General features: G+C 40.8%; 1 protein-coding gene across 1 annotated transcript in view; it reads right to left on the bottom strand.

Moving 5' to 3' along the window:
• Window positions 1-7,144: 7,144 nt before the first annotated feature.
• Window positions 7,145-18,067, bottom strand: part of ITGA8 (integrin subunit alpha 8) — a 188,970-nt gene continuing 178,047 nt past the window's right edge. Inside the window, exons 29-30 of the mRNA XM_005910374.3 lie at window positions 12,193-12,315; window positions 7,145-9,967 (exon numbers count right to left, since the gene is read on the bottom strand). Of these exons, the coding sequence (XP_005910436.2) occupies window positions 9,881-9,967; window positions 12,193-12,315 (210 nt within the window). The 3' untranslated portion in view covers window positions 7,145-9,880. The remainder of the gene's footprint in view (window positions 9,968-12,192; window positions 12,316-18,067) is intronic.

Here is an 18,067-nt window from a genome sequence, read left to right as displayed (position 1 = left end):
GTCCACTGTGAACACATCATCCATCTGTGTACTGAGGGGCCTTCTTCTGGGGGGTAAACTCCTTCCTACCAGCAAGTGTGTGGTCCAGGGTAGGCTAGTCACCCTTGTTTTATTTTCTTGGTTCTGCCTTCCATTATGGTAGCTGTTTTTCTCAGCTCTGGGTCACTGCAGATCTAAGCCACACTTTCCCTGTGCTGAGCAATTTGGGGAGCAAACCTTACAGTCCCAAGATAAGGATTTCCTTCAGCTCCCCACTTACTCAGTGACCAGTGGCCTTTAATTTCCAACTGGTGAGGAATTTCCTCTCTCATATCACAAAATGCACATTTATCCATAGACTCCATGAGAATAAGACGGTTATTTCAAGGGAGAAGAAAAGAGAATGAGAATGTGGGTGCTGGTGGGAAGAACTGGAAGAGTAGAGCACATAAGTGACTTATGTAAAAACGCAGTTGTTTGACTTCCCTGAAGGTCCAGTAGTTAAAAGTCCACCTGCCAATCCAGGGGATGTGGGTTCAATCTCTGGTCCGGGAATGAACCCCCGGCAACTAAGCCCATGGATCACAACTTAGAAACCGTCAGAGTTAGAAGCCCGCGCACCGCAACTAGAGAGTAGCCCCCACTCGCTGCAACTAGAGAAAGCCCATGCATAACACTGAAGACTCAGTGCAGCCAAAAATAAGCAAATAGATAAAATTTTTTAAAATGCGGTTGTCTTCATCTTCTAATATGTGTGTAAAGGCAGTAAGTGAGGGAAAGACATCCAAATATTTATGATTTTATTATATACTCAGCAATACCAGTACATTTCCTGAGTGAGGAGAAATCAAAAGACTGATAGAAAGATACTCTCTTTAAATTCCTCAGGCTTACCCTTAATTCAGATGCACTTCATCATCTTGGGTTCACTTGTCAAACTGTTCTACGCAAGAGAAACTTTTGAAGGAGGATGTGATGGTATCCTCCTTTGAAGACATGATGAGGTTCTAACTTGACTCAGAATGTGACCGGATTGGAGATAGGGTCTTTACAGAGGTTAGCAAGTTAAATGAGGTCATTAGGTTGGACCCTAATCCAATATGCCTGATGTCCTTATAAGAAGGGGATACATGCACAGCAGGGAAAGGAGAGGGTGGGATGAACTGAGAGTCGCACTGACATATATACACTACCACGTGTAAACAGATAGCTGGTGGGAAGCTGCTGTGTACCTCGGGCAGCTCAGCTCGGTGCTCTGTGATGACCTGGAGGGTGAGATGTGGGGGCAGGGGGGCGTGGTGAGAGGGAGGTAGGCTCAACAGGGAGGGATATATATCTATATATGTATATAGATAGATACGTACATATAGATATCTATATATCTATATGTATATATACACTTAAGGCTGATGCTGTGAAAGTGCTGCACTCAATATGCCAGAAAATTTGGAAAACTCAGCAGAGGCCACAGGACTGGAAAAGGTCCGTTTTCATTCCAATCCCAAAGAAAGGCAATGCCAAAGAATGCTCAAACTACTGCACAGTTGCACTCATCTCACACGCTAGTAAAGTAATGCTCAAAATTCTCCAAGCCAGGCTTCAGCAATATGTGAACCGTGAACTTCCTGATGTTCAAGCTGGTTTTAGAAAAGGCAGAGGAACCAGAGATCAAATTGCCAACATCCGCTGGATCATAGAAAAAGCAAGAGAGTTCCAGAAAAACATCTATTTCTGCTTTATTGACTATGCCAAAGCCTTTGACTGTGTGGATCACAATAAACTGTGGAAAATTCTTCAAGAGATGGGAATACCAGACCACCTGATCTGCCTCTTGAGAAATTTGTATGCAGGTCAGGAAGCAACAGTTAGCACTGGACATGGAACAGCAGACTGGTTCCAAATAGGAAAAGGAGTTCGTCAAGGCTGTATATTGTCACCCTGTTTATTTAACTTATATGCAGAGTACATCATGAGAAACGCTGGACTGGAAGAAACACAAGTTGGAATCAAGATTGCCGGGAGAAATATCAATAACCTCAGATATGCAGATGACACCACCCTTATGACAGAAAGTGAAGAGGATCTCAAAAGCCTCTTGATTAAAGTGAAAGTGGAGAGTGAAAAAGTTGGCTTAAAGCTCAACATTCAGAAAATGAAGATCATGGCATCCGGTCCCATCACTTCATGGGAAATAGATGGGGAAACAGTGGAAACAGTATCAGAGTTTATTTTTCTGGGCTCCAAAATCACTACAGATGGTGACTGCAGCCATGAAATTAAAAGACGCTTAATCCTTGGAAGGAAAGTTATGACCAACCTAGATAGCATATTCAAAAGCAGAGACATTACTTTGCTAACAAAGGTTCGTCTAGTCAAGGCTATGGTTTTTACTGTGGTCATGTATGGATGTGAGAGTTGGACTGTGAAGAAGGCTGAGAGCCAAAGAATTGATGTTTTTGAACTGTGGTGTTGGAGAAGACTCTTGAGAGTCCCTTGGACTGCAAGGAGATCCAACCAGTCCATTCTGAAGGAGATCAGCCCTGGGATTTCTTTGGAAGGAATGATGCTAAAGCTGAAACTCCAGTACTTTGGCCACCTCATGCGAAGAGTTGACTCATTGGAAAAGACTCATGCTGGGAGGGATTGGGGGCAGGAGGAGAAGGGGACGACAGAGGATGAGACGGCTGGATGGCATCACTGACTCGATGGACGTGAGTCTGAGTGAACTCCGGGAGTTGGTGATGGACAGGGAGGCCTGGCGTGCTGTGATTCATGGGGTCGCAAAGAGTCGGACACGACTGAGCAACTGATCTGATCTGAAGGCTGATTCACATTGTTGTACAGAAGAAAGTAACACAACATTGTAAAGCAAGTATCCTCCAATTTAAAATAAATAAAATAAAAACATATGCATAAAAAAGAATGCCAACTCAGTAGTTGTGCTGTGTGGGCTTATTTGCCCCAAGACATGTGGGATCTTAGGGATTGAACCTGCATCCCCTGCATTGGAAGGTGACTTCTTAACCACTGAACCACCAGAGAAGTCCCTAAACTCATTTTGGAGCTAAGAAAAATCCAAAGGCTGCCCTCCTAGTGATGCTTAGATAGGGCAAATAAAACTAATTTTTATAAAGAAGAAAAAAAAGCATATCAAACTGGTACAGAATACTTGCCTTTATGATGTCTGCATTCTAGCTGGGGGAACATAAAATGTAATAGTGTTCACTATTTTCAAGAAGCATAAGAATCAGTTTTTTCATTAGATCAAAACATGAAAACAAGAAAAAAGTAGAGGGACACATGGACACAGATGCAGAGGGAAGATGACGCAAGACAGGCAGGAAGGGAGAAGGAATATCAAGTGAGGAGGGAGGAGTGGAGTGATGTCTTCACAAGCCAAGGAGTGCTTGAAATTAGCAGAAGCTACAGGAGAAGCATGAAAGCAATCCCTTCCCTGTCCCCTTAGGAGGGAGCATGGCCCTGCTGACAGCCTGGCTTGGACTTCTGAACTGGAGAACTCTGTGACAACAAATTTCTATTGCTTTTAATCCACCCAGTGTATGGCACTTTATAATTGCAGCCCTAGGAAACTAAGAGGAGACCTATATATTTTCAAAAATTAAAAATTCTTATAGAAATAAAAGGGCTTCCAGGTGGCTCAGTGGGGAAGATAAACCCTGGAGGAGGGCATAGCAATCCACTCCACTATTCTTGCTGGGAAAATCCCATGGACAGAGGGGCTTGGTGGGCTGAGCCAGGAGTCAGACATGACTGACTAAAGTGACTACGCACACAGAAATAAAAATTGTTAAACTTGCTCGTATCCTAAAGTTGACTCAGTGAATGAACGCTGTAATCTAAAAACTGAAAACCAGGAAGGTCCATTGTTACTGCTTAAGAAAACATCCGGCCTAAAAGTTAGACAGCAGGACAACCTGCTGAAGACTTGGTTGTTCCTGCAAAATAGTACACAGTCGAAATGAGCAGCAGTGCGGAGATATCAAGAACATTCCTACTGTGTCATGTGGTGGCACATATAGAAGTTAAAGTCAAGACTTTTTAGTGTCAAGAGGTACTAGTATCAGGTTACATTTCCATGTGGATTTTGGCCAACAACCCTAAATAACAGAGAGCTTATAAACAATTCCAAAAGGCAGAGTGTCAGGCAGATGGTATTTGTGGGGTGCATTGAAGGGGAGAGCTTAACATGACAATCAGAATTATGCCACGTGTACTCTGGCCATTCTCAACTTGCCATTGACTTAAGCATCACGAGGAGGGCAGCCTTTGGATTTTACTTAGCTCCAAAATGAGTTTAGGGACTTCTCTGGTGGTTCAGTGGTTAAGAAGTTGCCTTCCAATGCAGGGGGTGCAGGTTCAATCCCTGGTCAGAGAACTAAGATCCCACATGTCTCGGGGCAAATAAGCCCACACATCACAACTACTGAGTCAGCATACCACAGCAAAGACCCAGAACAGCCAAAAAAAAAAAAAAAAAAAAAATCCAGAATTCTTTAAAAACATGTTTAAAAGCAATCAACCTTTTAGTGTCAACAGAGTTCTGAAGGAGAAAACCTGCTATACACGTGGAAAAGAACATTAGATTCTAGAGAGGTGCTGTCTTGGCATTCATGGATAGCAACAGAAAGTTTTCATGTTTGGGCTCTTCCTGAGGTCACCAGGGTGCTGTCTAATAGAAGTAATCTAGGAGTAGGGTGCAACTTTCACAGAGGAAGTGTGCAACTCCAGAGGGACTTCTACTTTGTCTCAGAATTCTACAAGGAGTGATCCTGATCTTATTTTGCCCACTGTAGGTACCCAAATGTCAACTCAGCCTTTAGAAAGTATTGATGCAGCTCAGTGTCTACATATAAAATGCTATCAACAGAATTTGGTGCGAAGACTGAGCTCCAGCTGCATACATCCAATTACAAAGCACTTGACTATTCTATAAGACATGGTAAGAGTTCTTTTATTTACCCACTATGAGCATGCACAGGCTGTAACAGGTGGGCTCGCCCATTATAGGTCATTCTGAGTGTGCGCCAGGAGGTCTTGCCCCTCTCAGATAGTTTCTACTAGCAAGATGCATTGATCTTCAGCACCAATGTTCCTAAATCTTAGATTTGGTTTTGTGACTTCTTACCTTGGACACATAAGTGCCTCTGGACCATTCTGAGCTTTTCAATATGTGTAGGCTTTAAAGTGTGAGTAATATATAGTGTGAAGTGAAGGGTTCATCTTACTTCTTTTTTTTGGTGATAAGAAAAGCATCCAGGCACTGGGATTTGTTTCACTGGAATTCATGAATACCAACCAGAGAAGTGGCAAGTATTTAAATATATAACCAATAAATCGGTCTATATTGAATATTCAATAATATTAGAAATCAAAATTAAGTGTATACATTAAATGTACTGAATTTGACAGAGGACAAGATGGTTGGATGGCATCATTGACTCAATGGACATAAGTTTGAGCAAACTTCAGGAGATGGTGAAGGACAGAGAAGCCTGATGTGCTGTAGTCCATGGAATTGCAAAGAGTTGGACATGACAAGTGACTGATCAACAATACTGCTGCTGCTAAGTTGCTTCAGTCGTGTCCGACTCTGTGCGACCCCATAGACGGCAGCCCACCAGGCTTCCCTGTCCCTGGGATTCTCCAGGCAAGAACACTGGAGTGGGTTGCCATTTCCTTCTCCAATGCATGAAAGAGAAAAGTGAAAGTGAAGTCGCTCAGTCCTGTCCGACTCTTCGTGACCCCATGGACTGCAGCCTACCAGGCTCCTCCATCCATGGGATTTTCCAGGCAAGAGTCCTGGAGTGGGGTGCCATCGCCTTCTCCACAACAATAACTAGTGAAACACAAATTAAAGTAATACTTGAAAATCATTACCAAAATATTTTAGGATACTGACAGAGTTGTGAAGGAAGTGGTGTATTTAATGCAAATTGATCTAGTCCTCTTAAGAAACAATATATTATCAAGAAGTACAAAAATCTTCATCTACTTTAACCAAACTACCTTACTCTTGTGAAGTTCATTTATTGAAATAACCGAAAACAAGCCTCATGTATGAAAGTATTCAATTTCATGCTATTCTTAATAAATGAATTTATGAAGAAATATTTCCAATAAGAAGTATTGTTAAATAAATGATGATCTGCTAATTGGATGAAACACTGGGTAACTATTATAACAACATCATATGAACACTACAAATAGGATATAAAAAGGCGTGTACCTCCAGTCTTTGTAATAGGAGCAAAGATTACAAAAGCACATATCACGATTATTACTGTGCACATATATTCATTCATTCACTTTGGAATGGTTTTCGAGCACTGACTATGTAACAGATGGTGGTGCTTAATGTAGGGAATACAAAGGTGAAAAGATATTCCTGCTTGCACAGAGGATTGGCCCAGCTGGAAAATAGTCATGAGAACAACTGGAAAAGTGTCGTAATTCACAAAATGCCATTGGAGACTAGGAGCAGCTTTTGAATTGGTCAATGACCCAAAGGAAGGCTTCATTAAAACATGAAGTTTTCATATGGACACGATTTGGAAGACAATGTAGGGGCTTTCCTGGTGGTCCAGTGGTTAAGAATTTGCCTTGCAATGCAGGGGACTTGGGTTTGATCCCTGGCTGGGGAACTAAGATCCCACATGCCACAGAACAACTAATTCCGTGTGTCGCAACCATTGAGCCTACGTGTTCTAGATTACATGCCACACCTAGAGAGTCCTGACTGATGTGACAAAGATCCTGCAAGCTGCAAAAGACTCAACACAGCCAAACAAGTAAATAAAAATTTTAAAAAGGAAAGGAAATGTAAAGGAAAAGATACCAATTATATGAAAGTGTAGGTATCAGAAATGACTCACATTTTTAAACATATGTATTGAGATTTAATTCCCATAAAACTCAACCATTTAATGCATACAGTCCAGTCCTTCTTAGTGTATTCATGCAAACATCACCACGATCTAAATTTAGAACATGTTCACTATTCCAAAAAGTGTCATGTCCTTGCTCTTTCAAATTTCTTTCAATGTTAAATGTTTTTATGGTAAAGAAGTGTGAAGACCCAAACCTTTGATGTCTGCCATCATGGGAAAGTTTTACATTGCTTGCAAAAAACCCCACAAATATGTCATCAGGTCTTTAGTTTTTAATTTTATTAGTGACAAGGTAAATAGGTACATGAAAATCTTCACAGATTCTACACATATATTTAAATAAAACAAGAAAAGGGCTGAGTTCAAAGAAGTGGGGTTTCAGTGGGCAATTGGTCCATGTTGCTTATTTAGTGTATAAAAATCTCCAAGTTTATAAAACTTGATTTGTCCATTTTTTCCCATGTACTGAAAATCAGCTGAAAGTATTTCAAAAGATATATCTGAAATATATAGATAGATTCTAAGAGAAGCAACAGCATATTATAAATGATGAAAGTGATTGGCTTTATATGATGAGAAGCAGATTTGCTCAGTGCATTTTTAGAATATTTTCCATGTGGAGGGGCACTCAAGAACTGAGGCGTGGAGGGTTCACCTGACCTCAGTGTGTATTGATGGCCCTCTGCAAACTGCCTATAGATAGCAGTGCCTGTCCTTCTAGATGGGGATCACTTTGGGCTGAGACTGTGAGGATGCTGTAGTTTGCCTTTGAAGTCCTCACACCTTGCTCTCTTCTGGATCCCAGCCTTGCTCCTGGCATCTCGAGCTTCCTCCAGGTGTCTGTATGACCTGGCTTTGACGGTCCTAGCCCTAAGAGTTCCGAGTTCTTTTATGAAGGTTAGCTTGAAAGACAACAGGTGTGTTTTCTCAGGGCTCTTTTGTGACCCCAAACCTTGAGGAGCTATTCTCTCTTGGCCAAAAGTCAGGCATGATGACAAGAGTTGGGGTGTCACTTTGGAGGTAGAGACTCCTCCTTCCACTCATCTCAGAGACAGCCACTGCCTGTAGAACCACTTCCACCCAGACAACGACCACCTAAGACCCCCTGAGGCTGACATGAGACCCTCAAACTCTTTGAAACATGTGCAGTTCTCACCCCCAAGTCAGCCACACACGCTGGGAGCCAGACTTCAGTTCCTGACAGCCTTGAAACTGCTACCATGACAGGATTCAATTCACGAGCAGGCAGAGTATGAATTGTTCAGTGTATTCGCCCATGTGCCTTTGATTTGGTTTCCAAAGAAATTCTGCAGCTGGAGCCAGATGGATCGTGTCCAGATTAAGGCATGACCAAAAATTTAGTGTCTGTGAGTTTGGCTCATCTTTCAAATCAAGTGTGATTGTTGAAAGTGGGGCATAAATTTTCCAACTGCTTTGTAAACTGAAGGATTGGGGTCTACTGGTTTTATCATACTTAGTACTCAGGATATTAATTTAAAAAATAACTAATGCCAGTGTAAACATGCTTTTTGATACATAGGTCTATAAAATATTGCACATAAATATAAAATTTGTTCAGCACTTCTTCATAATAATTTTTCATTATCATAAAAAGGATACAAAGTTGTGCAGACTATATAAATTTGGCTGTTCTATTTTACTTAAAACTGATACTGTTACATATGATTATGGATTATTTACAAGAGTTTTAAACATCAAGTTTATGTGATGGTTAAATTCAAGATGATGGGAAAATAGCTTAAGTAAAAATTATTTTCCAAAGTCATGTACTATAACGATTAGCAGGAAAAATGAAAAGTAAAGTTGGAACAGGCAGTTCTAAATAAAATCCATAGGAATCTGTTTTCTAGGTTCATCACACATATGCCTAACTTTATGCTTCTTCCTATTTATGTTTAACGTGTCTTTTCTGTGAATGTAAGTTTGACGTATAGTAAAAAGGTATTTAATCCCAAATTAAAATATTGCTATTGCCTCACAGATATTAAAAATAATATGCCTGCCCAAATTATTGAATTGCTTTTTTGTGAATGGACTCTAGAAATTTTACCATTATTTTTAAGTACCACTCAGGATTGAGAGTCCCTTGAAATTTGCATATTGCTAATTAAGTTAATGGAAAGATGATTTTTTTTTTGTAAAAGTAGATATCAATGCAACTTTTTGCAAGGCTAAATTAAGCAGATGTGAGTCCCTGAAAGCATGAATAAAAGTAATTTCATGTAGAAGTCATGAAAGTGAAACAGTCTTCTAATACCAATTCACTTTTCCTTAACCCTATCTAAATCCTAAGTCCTGTTAAGTTATGTATTCTGCACAAAACAGACATCTTGGAGGGAAATTTGGTGAGTGATTTAAAAAACCAGCGAACCAAATCTTTAATTTCCAGATCCTCTAGAGTGTCAGCCTAGAGTCATGGAAAATAAATAAATAAATCGTTATCCTCGCTCACAAAGATGATCTCTGCCATTTCCAAGGTCCTTTCACAGTCCCAACAGCATAGGCTGGTCTCCCTGAGCTGTAATGTCACTAGAAATGTGTCTTTTCCAGAGGGAGGTGTCAAATATTCCATTGTATACAGTAGTGTTGGAAGGTTTGGTCCAAGTTCACCTTCTAAAGTCCATCCTAACTCAGACACTGCATTTTTCGAGACTTCAGATGGATTTACCTGGAAAGCAACCTCACATTCCCATACCCATTTCAAAGTGTCTGCCAAACACAGAAGGACTCAAGCCAAAGACATCTTCCACGGCTGCCCAGCGTTTCTGCAGTGTTGAGGAGGCTTCCTTTCCCCACAGGATCACCAGGATCCATGGAAACTTCTCCAGAGTACAGTGTAGATGAGGTGATGACATGGCCCTCCCGTCTGAGGACACTGGCAGGCGCAGGACAACCTGGGTTGAACCCTCATGATCCTTCTTTGCTTTGAACTGGAGTAGTATTGAGGTTGTTTTTGTCTTTGGCTTTCCTTTTCATGCCTCAGGGGTTTTCTCATTGGTCAGCTGTTCCCGGTCATTCATATCGTCCTGGGGTGGTCTTGCTCGGTCAAAGAATCCGCACTAGGGGAGACAGAAATGGGCCAGCCAGTCAGGTCATCCTGAGAATTCATGAAACCCCTCATTCTAAGAGTGTTCTCTTTGTCAGGACTTCCCTGGTGGTCCAGTGGTAAGACTTCACCTTCCAGTGCAAGGGGTGCGGGTTTGATCCCTGGTCAGGGAGCTGGGATTCCACATGCCTCACGGCCAGAAAAAACAAAACATAAAACAGGCAACATTGTAACAAATTCAATAAAGATTTTTAAAATGGTCCACATAAAATATCTTAAAAAAATAACTTTCCTCCTTTTATATGTTGTCTAAGGAATCTGGTGCTCTGAGACTATAATCTGCCCAATTCTCCAGATTAGGAGGTGAGAGCAGTGTGTTGTTTACCTGCACAGAGGAATTCATTGCCTATGCAGAGTGTCCACGTTCTTCCTTCCCTGCCTGTGGGGGTGGGAGAATGTTCTTTCTCTTTGAAAGATTTTTTTTTTTTGATGTAGACCATTTTTTAAAGTCTTTTTTGAATTTATTACAACATTGTTTCTGTCTTATATTTTGGTTTTCTGGCTTCAAGGTATGTGAGATCTTAGCTCCCCAATCAGTGTTCCAGGCTGCACCCCCTGCATTGAAAGGCGAAGTCTTAACCACTAGACCACCAGGGAAGTCCCAAGAATGTTCATTGTGTATAAACCACTTACGGACCTTGTATATTTTTCTGGGCTTACAGCAACCTGGCCCATGGATTTTTTTCTCTGCTTTACTGCATGTTTCTGGAGCCGGCAGCTATGTGAATTCCTGACCGGGGAAGCAGATTCCTAAAGCGTACTATGGGCTACCTGAGATGGACTAAAGGAAGAGGTGGAGAGATGCTTGTCTCTCTCTCTGCACTTGGTGGAATATCTAGTACATGGAGGACAATTAGATGGGTCCTTTATTTCCATCTCAACAGCTTTGTGAGCTGTCTCAACTTTCCAGAGATCAATCAGCAATTCGGGGAAGAGGTGATTCTTGAATCTTTACTCTCCTGAGTTTCAAATGAGGATTTGGTTTTGGAGAGTACAACTTTCCTTAGAAACCTAGAATTTTAATTCTTATTGTTTCTTAGGTTGGAAGCCCAATTCATTAGCTTTCACTTATAGCCATTGAGTCATCTTTCTCTCGTAGGACTAGTGCATTTCTCTATCAATTGCTACATACCACTGCATCATTTATGGATATAAAGTTACTATGAATAATATACTAACACAGAAGTCTATTTCTAAAGGTAGACCATGCATTAGACCTGTGTGGGCTCAGGATGGCACAAAACTGCTGATGAAGATCAGAAAAGCCATTACTTAACTCAAAGGTTTTCTCAGTTTGTTAAGTATGTCTCATGTTGTTTCAAAATAAAAATACATTATGATTTTGGAGAATGACAACAATAGCACTAAACTAAGATGTAAACTCCGGGAGTTGGTGATGGACAGGGAGGCCTGGTGTGCTACAGTCCATGGGATCGCAAAGAGTCGGACACGACCGAGCAACTGAACTGAACTGAACTGAAGATGTGACTGGATTAATTGCTCTTATGATCATGCCATTGTGACATTGTTTCTATTTTGGAATGGAAAGCTCTGTGAAACTTGGCAGTCCTGTTGGTTTGGGGGCCAGAGATTAATTCCCATTGCAGACTTTCAGCAGAAACTTCAGCAAAACACATGAAAGAGGAAGTTAAGGCTTCCTAATGGAGATGGACGAGTTGGCAAGATAAAAAAAAAAACAAGAATATTAGAACATGCATAATCTATGTGGTGTCATTGAAAGCCCATGTATCAACTAATTACTATATTAATTGCATCTGTGTAGTGCTTACAAAACTCTCAAGTATTGCTGATAGGATTGTGTCAACAAAAAGCTTAAGATCCTGATTAATTAAACAAGAAAGAGAAGTCTTCATCATAACATGATCACTCTAAGCATATTGGAAAGAAGATCATAGGTCTTTGTTAATAAATTCTAACTCTATATTTATTTATAAGAAATTGCAAGATAAAAGCAGCATTAAACACCCTCAATTGTCAGTTACACAAGCATATTAAGTTTGCCAAAGCAAACAAGACCCAGCTTTCCCTTCAGGTCCCTGTGTTGGAAATTCCCAGATCATGCCTCTAGCTTTGGCTCTTTGAAATCCTAGGTATATCCTTTCAAATTCTCCCAGTGGCCTCTCTACTCAAAAAGGAAAAGAAAGCAAATACACTTACCTTCCATAAAGCCAAGGTTAAAATGGCCAGAACCAATAATCCAAGAAGTATTGCTAGTATTATTACCCATAATGGAATTGAGAAGGAAACATTTGGGGTGGCCCAAATAACCGATGTTTTAATCTGGAATGGAAAATAAAGAAAATGAGCTCAAATTTAAAATCTATTCAGTGAAATAAAGCAGTTCAGTTCAGTTCAGTTGCTCAGTCATATCTGACACTTTACGATCCCATGAACCACAGCATGCCAGGCCTCCCTGTCCATCACCAACTCTCAGAGTCCACCCAAACCCATGTCCATCGAGTCGGTGATGCCATCCAACCATCTCATGCTCTGTTGTCCCCTTCTCCTCCTGCCCTCAATCTTTCCCAGCATCAGGGTCTTTTCAAATGAGTCAGCTCTTCACATCAGGTGGCCAAAGTATTGGAGTTTTGGCTAGTATAATAAATACTAGTGTATATATAATATAGTATAATAAAAAATAAAGCAGTAACTACCAAAGAGTACTTTAGCTGAAGTCACCCTGGGGGAAGATTTGAGAGTTTACAGCACTTGAACTTGGAATCTCAACCATTAATACATTCTCAGGCTTCTCAAGTTGGATGCAAGTCCAACTACAGACACTTGGTGGGTGTTTGGTTTACACCAACCCAGAAAGCCTAGAATAGAACTGAGGTGGAGCACGAAGCAACAAGGTGGAAAGGAATGACCTTGAATTGGGACGGACCTTTTTATGGCAAAGTAAACCCAACAAAAAGCCAAGTCCATTCACACATGTTTCTCCACAGAACTAAGCTCACCTCACTGAGAAGTGAACTTGCAAACAACCTGCTGGATATGCAAGTTGGTAGACATCACCTAAGTCCCCATTTTACAGATGAGAAAATTGAGTCCCAGGGGGCTAAGTGATCCACAGATCTAATCAGTGTCACCACCTCTTTAGCCCTAGGCTCTGTCTCTGCGCTCTATCAACAAAGAGCCCATTGTTGCTCTACTAATACAGTCACGTAAGACCAACCATCTCCCATTTCATGAAAGTAACTGTAGTCATTGATGTGAGAATTAATTGTCTCAATGTGCTGGTGCTGCTTTCGGTCTTAAATTCCATTTTCAGTTGCTGTTGGACCTCACTGAGTGCCCCACTGTTGCAAGGAAACTTGGAGGAGAAAAGAGACCTTTCGAGCAGGACTGCACGTTCTGTATGTGTGAACCACCGCTGCCTCCCATGTAGGCAGGAGAAGCTCTCCCATCACATGCAGGCACAGGCTCTGGAGACACCCAAACAAAAAAACAAAACAAGCAGAGACCCAGCCCTGCCGCTCACACCCTCTGTCAAAGAAAAGAGAAGGAAAAATATTCTTGGATCTAAAATGTTATTCACCAAAGCAGGCTTATCTGGTTTTAGAGAGAAGTGAGCATCACCCTTACTTCTGGGGTTTCCCAGTGGCTCAGTGGGTAAAGAATCTGCCTTTAATGCATTAGATGCAGGAGATGCTGGTTCAATCCCTGGGTTGGGAAGATCTCTGGAGGAGGGCACGGCAACTCACTCCAGTATTGTTGCCTGGGAAATCCCACGGACAGAGGAGCCTGACGGGCTATGGTCCATAGGGCTGCAAAGAGTTAGACACGACTGAAGAGACTGAGCATGCACACATGCAAGATCACCTCGGTTAAGCTGGTCCACATGTTCCTTGTTTTAACTGTGTTGGTTGAAAGAATCCTGAGCCCATCCTGACTCCCATACAGAAACTCTGGGCCACGCTTCTCTAACCCACCAGGAGTTGAGGGTGAACTCAGGGTGGCTTGGTGGCTCTGGTGTTCCCCTGGCTGGAAACCTTGGTGCTTTCATAGCCTGTGTCCTAGTGCTGGGTCCTGCCTCTGCTCACATCTTTCCCTCTGCCTTCTTAACTAGATCTGAGCATCCTGCCTGTGCTGTTCTTAACCTGCCAAGGTTTTTATAACTCCTTCATTTTATTCTACGTTCCCTGTGCAGCAGACATCCTGATGACTTAATTCACTTGATCCTCCAGCCCCAAATATCACTTATATCCAGGCTACACAATGACATTGATGTTAGTGAAGCTGTTAGTGGTTCCACGTGGTCAGGAATGCCAGGGACCTGACCGATGCTTTCAGTGAGAGAAAGGCTGGTATAACTACTTGCCCTTTTACCTTCCTCCTTGCTTCCCTCGCTGGCACTGCCCTTATTCGTCCAACGTATCGAGAAGAAGTGCAGCATTCCATGACCACGATGGGGTCACACTCTCTGTACTTGCCACAGTTTAAAAACAGAACACATGGTACATACACTGATGAAACGCACTGGAAAGACTCCAAGCATTATCATGCCAGTTGGATTCCGCCGCCTGAAGTGATCCTCTGCACAATATGGCTACACGAGTCAGTGGAGGGCGAGATCACTTCTGGATCATTTCTCTTCACATCTCTCTCCTTTGGTGAATTACACTGGATCACGTGTGAAATCAGTGCTCAATCCTGCATCTTACAGTGCTCAGAGAAAGAGCATGAAGTGATCATTTAAAATGACCCAAGGGACTTCCCTGGTGGTCCAGTGGCTAGGACTTTGTGCCCCCAATGTAGGGGGCCTGGGTTTGATCCCTGGTCAGGGAACTAGCTCCCACATGCTGCAACTAAGAGCTCTCATGCTGCAACGAAGGCTCGGCACAGCCAAATAAATAAAAATAAAATGACCCTAATGTTACTGGAAGCAGACCAGTACAGTTTTAATAATGAGAATTTCAGAATTTTGGAACTATCAAGGGTAGTAGTGGTCGCGCACTCATAAGCCAGATACAATGACCTAGAAAAGAGAAAATATGAAGCCACGGGCAATTCTGAGGTTTCTTGTATCTGTTTCTTCCCCTTAAGCTCTAAGTTCACTGAAGAAACAACGTAGTTTTGGTCTGTATTTTGTGCATGTGTTAGAGGCCACCAAAATTGACTAATAGGTAATTTAGGAAGACAGACAATACTTTTCCATGTTCCTTCTTCTGGCTGACCTAATTAATATCTGAAGTTACCTCCCTATGTTTTATTATAACATAGGAAACAGTTCTAGTTTTGTAAGTTAAAAAAAAGCTAAACTAAAGGAGTTGAAATAAGGGCCATAGGCCATAGACTGTTCAAATTGTTGGTTTAATAAAAAGAAATAGAAGAACAGCTACTGAGTTTTTCCTGGGTTTCTTTGCCACTTGGATATTACAGGTTTGTTTGTTTGTTTGTTTTTTCCAAACAGGGACAGTTATATCTTCATTTCCAATTTGTGTGCCTTTTAAATCTTTTTAAAAAATGCCCACTTCTTAATAAATGGATTGTAGGGGACAACTGATTTTTGGATATAGGAAGTGGGTGGAGAGTGGTACTGCAGGTTTTGATGTATCACCTATGAAACCGGTCCATCTGCAAAAACAAGCAGTGGAAGTCACTCACAAAGATCTAATAATGATATCTGAAGGATTTTTCACAGCAGCAATGGAAAAGTACCAATAAAACATGAAACTGGACAGGATATGCTTATTAGGGTCTCTAGAAGCAGAAAACAGCTTTATAAGGTATAATTACAAAACCTACTGGCTTTTTGTCTGCAGTCACTTCCAAATATTCTGACAAAAGTCTTTAAACAGTCTCAGAGATGATAACTGCTATTCTTATCCATTCCAAAATCTGAAATTCTCATCACCGAAACTGTTGTCAGTTTGCTCCTGGCAACATTATTTTTATTTGAAAAATGCCATTTCTCATCCTTTCTGTGAGCACTTTCAATGGAAGGATTAAGCATGTCATATACATTCACCATCTGTAACTAAGAGGAAGGGACTTCTGTTTTAGAGGAAGACAAGCTCAGTGACTTTGCTCCCTCACCTGCATTCCGCTCTCCTAACCTGCTGCCTTTAAGGCATCTACATGGCACGGAGGCTGCCCCAATCTTCTTGATTTCAACCGGGGCTCCTCTGTCCATGGACTTCTCCAGGCAAGAATACTGGAGTGGGTTGCCATTCCCTTCTCCAGGGGAATCTTCCCCACCAAGGGATCGAACCCGGGTCTCCTGCATTGCAGGCAGATTCTTTACCATGTGAACCACCAGAAGCCCCTAAACCAGGGCAGCTTCAGAGAACTTGTGTTGCCCCTGGTGGTTTCCAGGTTTTTCACTGCATAGTTGAGAAGCTGCTAGACAGTAAAAATACAAACAACAATGGTGCCCTGAAGCATTTCTTCAGATTTCCAAGCCTAAGGAGCTAGATGGTTGTTGCTAGAAAAGGGTGGATGTATCACATCATTGGAAGAGTCATCCGGGTCTTGAAAAGAGAGGTCTTTCTGAGAACACATTGGTTAGGGAGTCAGGACACATGTTCAGGTCTGTAAATAGAAATGAAGCGTTTCCTCTGCAAGTGGAAACAGATAAAGCCAACCTTTTCCTAAAACTCAGTACTCTGTATAGACCAGAAACTTGAACCCTACAGGCAAGCTTAAGAGAAAAGACTTAATTGATCACTTTTATAGGACCAATGTTTATTTAAATTTGTTTTAGTCCTGTAGAAACCCTAGGATGGTTTAGGGGAAGCTTGGCCAAGAGATAACATCTTGAAAAATACCCAAACTTTGTTATTTCTAATGTTTATATTTGTCTGGCAGCTCATTTTGACAAGCCCACAAGAAGCTTATCTATTGAATAATAAAGATGAGAAAAACAGGTCTTAATTTATATAGTTTCTAATGACTAAACATTGATTTATAGTAAGAAATTTTCATTCATTTCAAATAAGATTTATTAAACACCCATATTCTCTGAAGTTCTATAGGTATTACCAACAGCTCCAAAAGGGAACCTTCTATGACTCTGCTGTAGATCAGTGTTGTCCAACAGAAATATAAGGCAAGTGATGCACGTCATTTAAAGTTTTGTCATAGTCAAGTTAAAAAGAGTAAAAAGAAACATGGGGCATAAATTTTAACAATGTATTTTATTTAACACTAAACACCAAAATTATTATTCAAAGTATAACTGATATAAAAATATTATTCCTCTTTTCTTTTTACTAAGTCTCCAAAGTCCAGTGTTTATTTAACACTTGCAGCAAGTGACAACCACGAGATTTTCATTGATTCAAGTAAAATGTTGTCTTACCCAAAAAATAAAACTGCATTAAAGAAAAAAAAATACCTTATACTGCTATAGTTTTAAGTTTACATTTACGTAAGTTAAAATGAAGTAAAACGACTTCAGTTCTTCAGCCACTCCACCCACATCTCAGGTCCTCACCATCCATGGCAATGTGGCGAGTGGGTACCATATTGAACCGCACAGCTTGACAACTTTTGTATAATTTCATACAGTAGTGTGAGAAGCCAAATTACCCAAGACCCTCTTTACTAAATTCATTCATCAAGAAGGTGGTCCCAAGGCCAATGATGGGGTGTATTTAGGACTAAAGCTTTACTTTAAGAACTTGGGTTTTGACTACATACTTTAACTGCTTTAAGAAAGGTTCATGTTGAACAACTTAAGTACTTAAAACGTATGGAGAAAAATTCAGTTACATGCAAACTAATCAACAAACTGTTTTTCATTTTTTAATGTACCAAGAACCTGTAGCTATTTTTAAAAATAGTATAAAATTTTAACACTCCACTTATATAACTATCTGTAATTTTAAGAAGTAGGGTCCATAGGGTCCATGAATCGTAAGCAGTTCAGATGTTCTTAAAGTGATGCTAAGTAGAGAACATTTAATCTTACCTTCATCATGTCGTAAATCTTGTTGTTCTTTATTATGGTGGAAAGACCATAAATAAATCTTTAATATGCCTACATTTTATCACTGACATTTATGATATGTTTTTGTATATTTTGACA

Source organism: Bos mutus, chromosome 13, assembly GCF_027580195.1.
Source record: "Bos mutus isolate GX-2022 chromosome 13, NWIPB_WYAK_1.1, whole genome shotgun sequence".
In the NCBI taxonomy this organism is placed as follows: domain Eukaryota; kingdom Metazoa; phylum Chordata; class Mammalia; order Artiodactyla; family Bovidae; genus Bos; species Bos mutus.
This window is presented reverse-complemented; position numbering and strand designations above follow the sequence as displayed.